The following is an 11,606-nucleotide window of genomic DNA, read 5'->3' as shown; positions in this document are numbered from 1 at the left end:
CGGTGGGTATTGCTATGGCTATGGTGATGTGTATCCGGTGGGTATTGCTATGGCTATGGTGATGTGTATACGGTGGGTATTGCTATGGCTATGGTGATGTGTATACGGTGGGTATTGCTATGGCTATGGTGATGTGTATCCGGTAGGTATTGCTATGGCTATGGTGATGTGTATCCCGGTGGGTATTGCTATGGCTATGGTGATGTGTATCCGGTGGGTATTGCTATGGCTATGGTGATGTGTATACGGTGGGTATTGCTATGGCTATGGTGATGTGTATCCGGTGGGTATTGCTATGGCTATGGTGATGTGTATACGGTGGGTATTGCTATGGCTATGGTGATGTGTATACGGTGGGTATTGCTATGGCTATGGTGATGTGTATACGGTGGGTATTGCTATGGCTATGGTGATGTGTATACGGTGGGTATTGCTATGGCTATGGTGATGTGTATCCCGGTGGGTATTGCTATGGCTATGGTGATGTGTATCCGGTGGGTATTGCTATGGCTATGGTGATGTGTATACGGTGGGTATTGCTATGGCTATGGTGATGTGTATCCGGTGGGTATTGCTATGGCTATGGTGATGTGTATACGGTGGGTATTGCTATGGCTATGGTGATGTGTATACGGTGGGTATTGCTATGGCTATGGTGATGTGTATACGGTGGGTATTGCTATGGCTATGGTGATGTGTATACGGTGGGTATTGCTATGGCTATGGTGATGTGTATCCCGGTGGGTATTGCTATGGCTATGGTGATGTGTATCCGGTGGGTATTGCTATGGCTATGGTGATGTGTATCCCGGTGCGTATTGCTATGGCTATGGTGATGTGTATCCCGGTGTGTATTGCTATGGCTATGGTGATGTGTATCCGGTGGGTATTGCTATGGCTATGGTGATGTGTATCCCGGTGTATATTGTTATGGCTATGGTGATGTGTATATGGTGGGTATTGCTATGGCTAAGGTGATGTGTATACGGTGGGTATTGCTATGGCTATGGTGATGTTTATGGGAAACTTTACCTGATAACTTCTGAAAGTTTCATCTTTGTGTCTGGAATTTCCTACTTTTCAGCCACACTTAACCCCTTACTGCCTGCACAGTCTCTCATCCACATAAGGAGACAATTTCATTCCCAGCAGGATAAAATCTGTTTTTCTTGATGTAATTTGCATGAAATTACGGGACTGAACGTGGCGCAGCTAATAATGGTCCCGCAGTCCTCCCTTCATTTGTTTAATCTGATCACACGGCGAGAGTTTACTTATCATCCGATAATCATCAGGCTCATGTAGAGTCGCGGGAAATGTGGTCACTGAGATCTGCAAATTACTGTCCCCCGAGGAGGAGAACCAAACTCTGGGAATGGGGCCGCTGCCTTCACTGAGCGCAGGATGCCGCCACGTACGGCCGAGCTCTGCTGCTCCGATGGACAATCAGGTCACAGGTCATTCAAGACATGACAGTAACCATGTGGAGGCACCTGAGTGTTCATAGCCACAAACACAAGAGCTGTACTGATCCTGAGTTCCATCCTGTATTATACTTCAGAGCTGCACTCACTATTCTGCTGGTGGGATCACTGCGTACATTCATTACATTACTGATCCTGAGTTCCATCCTGTATTATACTTCAGAGCTGGACTCACTATTCTGCTGGTGGGATCACTGCGTACATTCATTACATTACTGATCCTGAGTCACATCCTTTATTATACTCCAGAGCTGCACTCACTATTCTGCTGGTGGGTCACTGTGTACATACATTACATTACTGATCCTGAGTTAGATCCTGTATTATACTCCAGAGCTGTACTAACTATTCTGCTGGTGGGGTCACTGTGTACATACATTACTGATCCTGAGCTACATCTTGTATTATACTCCAGAGCTGCACTCACTGTTCTGCTGGTGAGGTCACTGTGTACATACATTACATTACTGATCCTGAGTTACATCATGTATTATACTCCAGAGCTGCAATCCCTATTCTGCTAATTAGGTCACTGTGTACATACATTACATTACTGATCCTGTACTGATCCCGAGTTACATCCTGTATTATACTCCAGAGCTGCACTCACTATTCTCCTGGTGGACTCATTGGGGGGGATTTATCAAACTGGTGTAAAGTAGATTTGGCCCAGTTGCCCCTAGCAACCCATCAGATTCCACTTTTCATTCCTCACAGACTCTTTGGAAAATGAAAGGTGGAATCTGATTGGTTGCTAGGGGCAACTGAGCCAGTCTCACTTTACACCATGTTTGATAAATCTCCCCCAGTGTGTACAGGGTGAACTGATGTTCTACAGGTAAGCTGCTCACCACCATAATGACCCAGGGGCTACCAGACGTGTCTAACACAACAGATCAGTGATCCCTAATGTATATGGGACTCTGGAGCAAATGGGTGGTTACTGCTTCTCAGTTAAGAAAGTTAGATTCAGTATTCCTGGAAATGTCGGGACTGTACTCTGCTGGTTGGTAAAGAGTTGTCTTTTTCACTGGTTGCTAAAGGGTTGTCTTCTTCACTGGTTGGTAAAGGGTTGTCTTCACTGGTTGGTAAAGGGTTGTCTTCTTCACTGGTTGGTAAAGGGTTGTCTTCTTCACTGGTTGGTAAAGGGTTGTCTTCTTCACTGGTTGGTAAAGGGTTCTCTTCACTGGTTGGTAAAGGGTTGTCTTCACTGGTTGGTAAAGGGTTGTCTTCTTCACTGGTTGGTAAAGGGTTGTCTTCACTGGTTGGTAAAGGGTTGTCTTCTTCACTGGTTGGTAAAGGGTTGTCTTCTTCACTGGTTGGTAAAGGGTTGTCTTCACTGGTTGGTAAAGGGTTGTCTTCTTCACTGGTTGGTAAAGGGTTGTCTTCACTGGTTGGTAAAGGGTTGTCTTCTTCACTGGTTGGTAAAGGGTTGTCTTCTTCACTGGTTGGTAAAGGGTTGTCTTCTTCACTGGTTGGTAAAGGGTTGTCTTCACTGGTTGGTAAAGGGTTGTCTTCACTGGTTGGTAAAGGGTTGTCTTCTTCACTGGTTGGTAAAGGGTTGTCTTCTTCACTGGTTGGTGAAGGTGTCTCTTTTCCGATGAGTCACGTTTTCTGCTTTATGGAACGGATAAATATTGTGTCTCTGGGCCACTCATCGGCGTGAGAAGTTCTCCCCGCAGATGACATACTCCCATATGTGCTGATTGTCTAACCTAAGGCGGATGGGATCTTACAGGAGGACAATACAACATTTCACATGACTAGAAATTTCCAACATTGGTCAGAAGAGCGTTACCAAGACTTCCCAGTACTACCCTTGACCCCTAATTCCTCAGTCTTGAACCCAATTGATCGTCTGTTGGACATTGATGGTGGTGTTGGCTCAATGGACCCTCCAGAAGCTGAGGGATACACTCAGCATGGCTCCAGATACCTTAGCTAGTGGCTATAATAATAGGGCTGTGAATATAACTGCTACAGGTATACAGACAATATCCAAACCGCAGACCCACCCGTGGTTATGAGACGACACAAGGAGATTCCTTAGGACAATAATTTATTCTCATGAGAACATGTGAAGATCTGTAATAAGGTCATGATGGGTAAGCACATAGAGATGTACAGTAAAACAGCACATGGCATTGAGGTTGTTTATACAAAAAACAGCTTCCATAGGAAGAAATGACCAATATATAATATATCGAGAGTTATTGATGCGTAGAAAACCCTCACTCTTCATTCACGCTCACGTTTAGCTGGATGTGTGGTGGTTCTGAGTATTGCGTGCTCCTATGTACATGGTGAGCAGTAGGTCTAGATTATTGTCCTGGTGCGGGTTATAGCAGCTAAACCTCCTGGTCCTCAGTGCAGACGTAATCCCCCTTATTGACCTTCATTTCCCCAATCCTTGGATCTTACCTAAGATCAGGCCCGAGTCTATGACACATGGCGTCTGATTTTTGAACCACCGTAAAATCCGTCATTGAACAAGACCCCATCCATGCTTCCCGCTGGAGATTATAGAGCTATAATATCTATTACTGTAAGATCTATAATCTCCAGTGAGGATGCTTCCGATTAGGGGGTCATGTTCGGGACTCTGGATTTTTTTCGATAATGCTTCAATCTCTCATTGAAGGAGTTCCAAAAATGTGGGATTTTGACCAAAACGATTGACTGTCCATTTAACATGAATTGTTGAAATGACATTAAATGTGTGAAAATAAAACAATTCAGACCCAAAATAATCAGCAAGAGGCTGAATTCCAGCAGCCACATGTATGTGTGTGGAGACAAAGCCTGGAGCTCGTGAGCCGTCTGGATCCTCAGTGTTGGCGTGAAAGTCCGTCACCGGTGCCAGAAACCTCCCAGACAAAAGCACATCTGTAACGCGGGGCCCAGCGGATCTAACGCTCTGCCAGCTCCTCGCCCTCACCACTTAATATTTAACCCCCTATTTGCTGAGATGAGCTTATCAAGGTAAAGGCTGAAGAGGACTACCCAAAGGTCAGCATCATCATCCTAGCCGAGGACCCCCAATCCCTCTCCTCTTGTTTTTCTGGCACCAGAAGTCGCTAAACCTTCTCTCTAATGTTCCCCATTCTTGGTAGCAGCATGAATGTAAGGTGAAACACGTCAAAGAACGTTACATATCATCACATTGAAAGACTTTAGAACCGAGTCATTGCGTGTCCATTGCCTCGGAGGAGTCCTTGTTGGAAATATCCAGCAGTTTAAATTATTTCACCTTCGGTCACATGATTGTTACTCAGTGGAGACTGTGTGTCCGAGGTGCATGAGACCCGTGTATTCCGGTAGTATTAGGTGCCTCGCCATTCGAGGCCATAATTTTCCCACCATCTATCCAGCCGGCAGCAGCTTTGGTGTGGAGAGATAAATGGAGACTCCGCTCAGCGTTGTGCGTTCTACAGCATAAATAATCCACTCTCATTGATGCGCAATGTCATTGAGCCTTCATCGGAGATGTTGAGAGGAGACTGGCTCCACAGCATCTCATCTTCTAGTCATCGGGTTTGACCATGGATTTAGAGAAAAGTGATTGTCAGAAATTGCGTACTCATTTACCTGAACGGAGTTCACTGCCTCTAATGGATGAGGCTCCTCTGAGCCTCCGACCTCAATGCTTCAGCTGCTCTAAACTGATATTAGAGGCTCTAGATATCAGTTGTTCCTTTCACAGTCATCAATAAAACCAAGTGACCGAATTGTCAAGATTCTCCTCCTGGACCGAGGAAATGCTCTGTAGTTGACCCTACAGAGAAGTTATCCAGCAGACCAGCTCAGAACACCCTTGACAAACCCTCTCAATAGTTAACACTTAGTTTTAATGATGTTAGGTCTACAAGCTTCCCGAGACCCTCCTATGTGTCTTCACACAGAACTATCTAAAAGTCTCTAATGTCGCCAATTCCACTGTCTATTACATCTATACACAATAGTATTGCACACTTGCCTCTCTAGTGCATATTGCTCCAAATTTCAGCTCCAGGTTATAGTGACCTTACTATATACAGCATATAAGTACAACTATGTGTGGCTTAAAGTGCAATAATGCCCTCGGAGCACCAAGAAGAGTAATCATAAAAGATCAATCCCACGGTACAGTCACTATGTCCCAGAAACTCTATCAGCCACAATATGGAGAGCCCCCTCCCTCTACAGTACTGATAGCGTTGGGGCTATATACATACAGCACCCACACATTCTAGTCGAAATAGGAAGATATCCCTACGGTCATCATTCAAGGGATTCTCTGTGCTCCAGTCTTAGCAGAACTTCAAAGAGACCTCCACATCTAAGAACGATAAAACAGGAGTCAAAACCTCCATAGAAAACGTGCAGTTCTATCAGGGGTCAAGTGCAACCTCTGAGAGGATGACCGCACTACACACATATCCTGTGCAACCATCCCAGCAATTAGCAGTGCTCTCCCCATCATCCCATATTGTCCATCAGCACTCGTAATGTGCACTTAATTTGGGCGTGTAAAAGGGGCCTATAAACCTTCCTCTGCTAGAAAGCTGCACATTTGGGGTACCTTTACACATACAATATCTGACCAATTGGCCACCAATTGTTGGCAAATGCAAGTATCACTACACCAAAACTCATCGGTGTGTTGGTAAGAAGTCTCTCAAAGAGCAAAAATATCTACATGTAAAGTCTTCTCTAGGAGCGAGCATCCCTACATGTATTGTCTTCTCTAAGAGCGAGCATCCCTACATGTAGTGTCTTCTCTAAGAGCGAGCATCCCTACATGTAGTCTTCTCTAAGAGCGAGCATCCCTACATGTAGTCTTCTCTAAAAGCGAGCATCCCTACATGTAGTCTTTTCTAAGAGCGAGCATCCCTACATGTAGTGTCTTCTCTAAGAGTGAGCATCCCTACATGTAGTGTCTTCTCTAAGAGCGAGCATCCCTACATGTAGTGTCTTCTCTAAGAGCGAGCATCACTACATGTAGTGTCTTCTCTAAGAGCGAGCATCCCTACATGTAGCGTCTTCTCTAAGAGCGAGCATCCCTACATGTAGTGTCTTCTCTAAGAGCGAGCATCCCTACATGTAGAGTTTTTTCTAAGAGCGAGCATCCCTACATGTAGTCTTCTCTAAGAGCGAGCATCCCTACATCTAGCGTCTTCTTTAAGAGCGAGCATCCCTACATGTAGTGTCTTCTCTAAGAGCAAGCATCCCTACATGTAGTGTCTTCTCTAAGAGCGAGCATCCCTACATGTCGTGTCTTCTCTAAGAGCGAGCATCCCTACATGTAGTCTTCTCTAAGAGTGAGCATCCCTACATGTAGTGTCTTCTCTAAGAGCGAGCATCCCTACATGTAGTCTTCTCTAAGAGCGAGCATCCCTACATGTAGTGTCTTCTCTAAGAGCGAGCATCCCTTCATGTAGTGTCTTCTCTAAGAGCGAGCATCCCTACATGTAGCGTCTTCTCTAAGAGCGAGCATCCCTACATGTAGTCTTCTCTAAGAGCGAGCATCCCTACATGTAGCGTCTTCTCTAAGAGCGAGCATCCCTAGATGTAGTCTTCTCTAGGAGCGAGCATCCCTACATGTAGCATATTCTCTAAGAGCGAGCATCCCTACATGTAGAGTCTTCTCTAAGAGCGAGCATCCCTACATGTAGTCTTCTCTAAGAGCGAGCATCCCTACATGTAGCGTCTTCTCTAAGAGCGAGCATCCCTAGATGTAGTCTTCTCTAGGAGCGAGCATCCCTACATGTAGCGTATTCTCTAACAGTGAGCATCCCTACATGTAGAGTCTTCTCTAAGAGCGAGCATCCCTACATGTAGTCTTCTCTAAGAGCGAGCATCCCTAGATGTAGTCTTCTCTAAGAGCGAGCATCCCTACATGTAGTGTCTTCTCTAAGAGCGAGCATCCCTAGATGTAGTCTTCTCTAGGAGCGAGCATCCCTACATGTAGTGTCTTCTCTAAGAGCGAGCATCCCTACATGTAGCGTCTTCTCTAAGAGCGAGCATCCCTAGATGTAGTCTTCTCTAAGAGCGAGCATCCCTACATGTAGTCTTCTCTAAGAGCGAGCATCCCTACATGTAGTCTTCTCTAACAGTGAGGGTCCCTACATGTAGAGTCTTCTAAAAAAAAGTGAGTGTTCCCACATGGAGAGGCTTCTCTAAGAAGGATTATTCCTACATGTAGAGTTTTTTGTAAAGAGAGAGAGTCCCTACATGTAGGGTTTTTTTTCTAAGGTTGATGATCCCAACATGAAGAGTCTCCTCTAAGATAAAATTTCTATACATGTAGAGTCTTCTCTAAGATTAATGATCCCTAAAAGTGGAATCTTTTCTAACAGTACATGTAGTGTCTTCTCAAAAAGTAAATGTTCCTAAATGTATAGTGTTTTTTAAGAGGGAGAGTCCCTACATGTAGAGTCTTCTTTAAGATTGATGATCCCTACATGTAGACTCTTCTCTAAGAGCGAGCATCCCTACATTTAGAGTCTTCTATAAGATTGATGATCCCTACATGTAGACTCTTCTCTAAGAGCGAGCATCCCTACATGTAGTCTTCTTTAAGAGCGAGCATCCCTACATTTTGAGTCTTCTCTAAGAGCGAGCATCCCTACATTTTGAGTCTTCTCTAGGACCGAGCACTCCTACATGTTGAGGCACCTCTAAGAATGGTGCCCGACACAGTCTTCTCTATAGCCCCTTCTACCTCTAACTATACTGAGATCTCTTCCTTGTCATTTTGGTCACTGACCCCCTATTTCCTCATAGACATTCAGATCACAAATCTTCTTCACCATTTGCACCTTGATTCCCATCTTGGTGTGTGGATTTGTATACAGAGCGGAGGTTTTGAGTAACAACCAGAATGTGACATCATTGTGACCTCTTCTGACTTGTCCATGGCAGCTATGAGGCCCACGCAGACGGCTGAGGTACGAGGCGCAGGTCCACCCTGTATTCAGAAAGCACCCTGTATATATTACACTGTACTATTGCTATAAGAAGACTGCAGCACTAAGAGATATCTATGTAAACACAGCACACGGGGAACCCAAAACAAGATGCCTGGAATGAGTCCATAGGAAAAGCCCACTTGTTCTGGTTCATGTCTGGACCTCTGCGGAGGGACCCAGTCTCAAGCAGAAGGTCCGGCCCCATTTATATTGTGGTTACTTCACGTCAGTCCTTTCCTCTGGGGGGCTTCATCACAAGTGCATTCTGGGTCCTAATGTGTTGATGAGATGGGCCCTCATGATCTGGATGCTTGTTAATATCTTCTTTTGATGTCCTATTAGGGAGATGCCCAGCCTCCTGATGTCCCTGCGGAGATGAAGAAGATCACCATAAATGATTATGTTTTGGCCACTTCCAGTAGCCTGCTCCAACATGTGACTATATTCCGGCCATTATGGTGAATTACACCATGGTACACATTGCCATACCTGTTTGGAGTTGATGCCAATGAATACCTGGCCGCACTAAAGTAAGACAGTATAAACCCAGCCCTAAAGTCACAAAAGGCCTTAGAGTAGGTACCCTTCATTGACGGCCATGTATGCCTCCGAGCATATGACATCATGGGGACCCCTCCATGCCTTGGTGATGCCAACTTTACGGGACAGTGTACTTACTCTATATTCATCCTCATGACCATCCCAAGTGAGCGATATCCACCAATCAAAAAGTTGTCCTTGTATTGCCCCAACTTGATGGAGTCCAGCCAGTCATCCACGGTGGCGCAGCTGGCAAAGTCAAACACACCCCGATCCAGTCGTGGTTGGGGGATTCTAGAAGCAGAAGAGAAGTCACTTGAAGTCACTGAGAGTTATTTTCAGTACAATCCACAAGGGCTGTGCGAGGAGCTGAGCAGTACCCATGACCAGTGGCGTACCAAACATGAATGCAGATCGCACAACTGCTATCGGGCCCATGCAGTAAGGGGGCCCAGAGAAGCCTGGTCTGCCTTTATGGTATGCCACTTACAGCACCCCCCAACCATTGGCATACATACAGCATGTACAGTCAGTGCGGCTGTATAGGGGACTGGAGAGAAAGAGGGGTCACCGCTGTAATACTGTAGAGCATGGTGAGCAGGCTGAACATCATAAAGGAGCAGGACCTGTCAGAGTCCTTCACACTGGGAAGGAGAGTGGTGAAGGACCTGGATCACATGACCTGCAGGTTCTCAATATTACCATATGGAGATCAGCCTGACTACAGGAGGAGGCCGGGGGGGGGGGGGGGGGGGGGGGGGGGGGGGGGGGGGGGACTAAGAACTGTAAGTGTTGTGTGTGTATATGTGTATATGTCAGTGGGTGTGTATCTGTGTATATATGTATATGTCAGTGGGCCAGTATCTGTGTATAAGTCAGTGGGTGTATATCTGTGTATATGTCAGTGGGTGTGTATCTGTGTATATATGTATATGTCAGTGGGTGTGTATCTGTGTACATATGTACAGTATATATCAGTGGGTGTGTATCTGTGTATATGTCAGTGGGTGTGTATCTGTGTATATATGTATTTGTCAGTGGGTGTGTATCTGTGTACATATGTACAGTATATATCAGTGGGTGTGTATCTGCTGTATCTATGTATGCATGTACGTATGTATCTATCTTTGTGTGTGTGTGTATATACCAGTAGTGACTGTAACAGTGTTGTATGTATCTTTGTGTATGTCCGCAGTGTATCAAGTGATTGACAGCTTTGCTCCCAAAGATGTTCTGCAGCAGCTTCTATTAATGCTGGACTCTTATAAGAACCCACCAGTAAAAGGAAATGCTTCCCAGCTTATACAGTGTTCAGAAGTTGGTTCCCACCATAGACTGTAAAAAGTTGGAGCACTTTGATGCTAGTGTATCTAAGCCATGCTGTGTGATACCAGTGTATGTATGTCACCCTGTGTGATACTAGTGTATGTAAGCCCCCCTGTGTGATACTAGTGTATCTATGCCACCCTTTGTGATACTAGTGTATCTATGCCACCCTTTGTGATACTAGTGTATCTATGCCACTGTGTGATACCAGTGTATCTAAGCCATGCTGTGTGATACCAGCGTATCTAAGCCATGCTGTGTGATACCAGTGTATCTAAGCCATGCTGTGTGATACCGGTGTATGTATGTCACCCTGTGTGATACTAGTGTATGTAAGCCCCCCTGTAGGATACTAGTGTATCTATGCCACCCTTTGTAATACTAGTGTATCTAAGCCATGCTGTGTGATACCAGTGCAGATAACCAATGGTAAAAAGGTTAAAATGTTTACACAATACTCTCAAATGTTTGCACAAAACACTACAAAGGTGAAAATAATTTTGAGCATGTACAGATGTGTATAGTTTTACATGTGGGGGAGGGAGTGTGGTTAGCTTATGGGGGTCCCAGGCACATTTTTTACACAGGGGCCCTAAGCATTCTGTGTCCAATTGATGGCAAAGGGAGAGTTTAGTGAGCATGCTCTCTTCTCTTCCTAACAACCACCTACTGACTACTGTTTACAGGTGTTCTAGTAATGCCGTGTACCACATACAGAGGTTCCTAGTCTGCTCTGGGATCTGTGCAGGGTCAGGTAGGAGGAGACTCTGTGAGGGTCATTTGGAAAAGAATGGGAGAGGAGGTGAGCTGTGTGCATTATCTATAGTGAGTTGTGGCTCTTGCGTTCTCTGCCTTCAGCTTTATAACAGGGCTAGTATCTCACATTATACACAAAATAGTGAGTGACTATAGGAGGGTGAGGTATGTGGCAGCTCTCTGACTCCATGAATTGTTAAAGGATAGCGGGTTTTGCCTCCATTCTACCTGTTGACGGTGGCGCTCAGCTTCAGGTGTTCGGGGTTACGGATAAGTTTGTCCAGAATGCTGACGATCAGGGAGAACCTGGGCCTCTCGTTGCGATCCCGCTGCCAGCAGTCCAGCATGAGTTGGTGCAGCGCCGTCGGGCAGCCCATAGGAGCCGGTAAGCGATATCCTTCTTCAACTGAGTTTATCACCTGTAACCAATGAAAGTATCTGAATATATCTTCCTGCATCGGTTGAAACGATCGTTTCACGCTTATTCGCGCTTTGTCACAGCCACAGGGCTGTGATGAAGCGCAAATAAGCGTGAAACGATCGTTGCCTT

General features: G+C 45.4%; 1 protein-coding gene across 4 annotated transcripts in view; it reads right to left on the bottom strand.

The window, feature by feature from the left end:
• Positions 1-8,495: 8,495 nt before the first annotated feature.
• Positions 8,496-11,606, bottom strand: part of EPHA8 (EPH receptor A8) — an 83,530-nt gene continuing 80,419 nt past the window's right edge. For all 4 annotated transcript variants that reach the window (XM_069948361.1, XM_069948362.1, XM_069948366.1 and 1 more), the window contains 3 exons: positions 11,285-11,475; positions 9,113-9,268; positions 8,496-8,801 (listed from right to left, as the gene is read on the bottom strand). In XM_069948361.1, coding sequence (XP_069804462.1) covers positions 8,687-8,801; positions 9,113-9,268; positions 11,285-11,475 — 462 coding nt within the window. In that variant the 3' untranslated portion in view covers positions 8,496-8,686. The remainder of the gene's footprint in view (positions 8,802-9,112; positions 9,269-11,284; positions 11,476-11,606) is intronic.

The sequence above is a fragment of the Dendropsophus ebraccatus genome, chromosome 12 (genome assembly GCF_027789765.1).
Source record: "Dendropsophus ebraccatus isolate aDenEbr1 chromosome 12, aDenEbr1.pat, whole genome shotgun sequence".
In the NCBI taxonomy this organism is placed as follows: Eukaryota; Metazoa; Chordata; class Amphibia; order Anura; family Hylidae; genus Dendropsophus; species Dendropsophus ebraccatus.
This window is presented reverse-complemented; position numbering and strand designations above follow the sequence as displayed.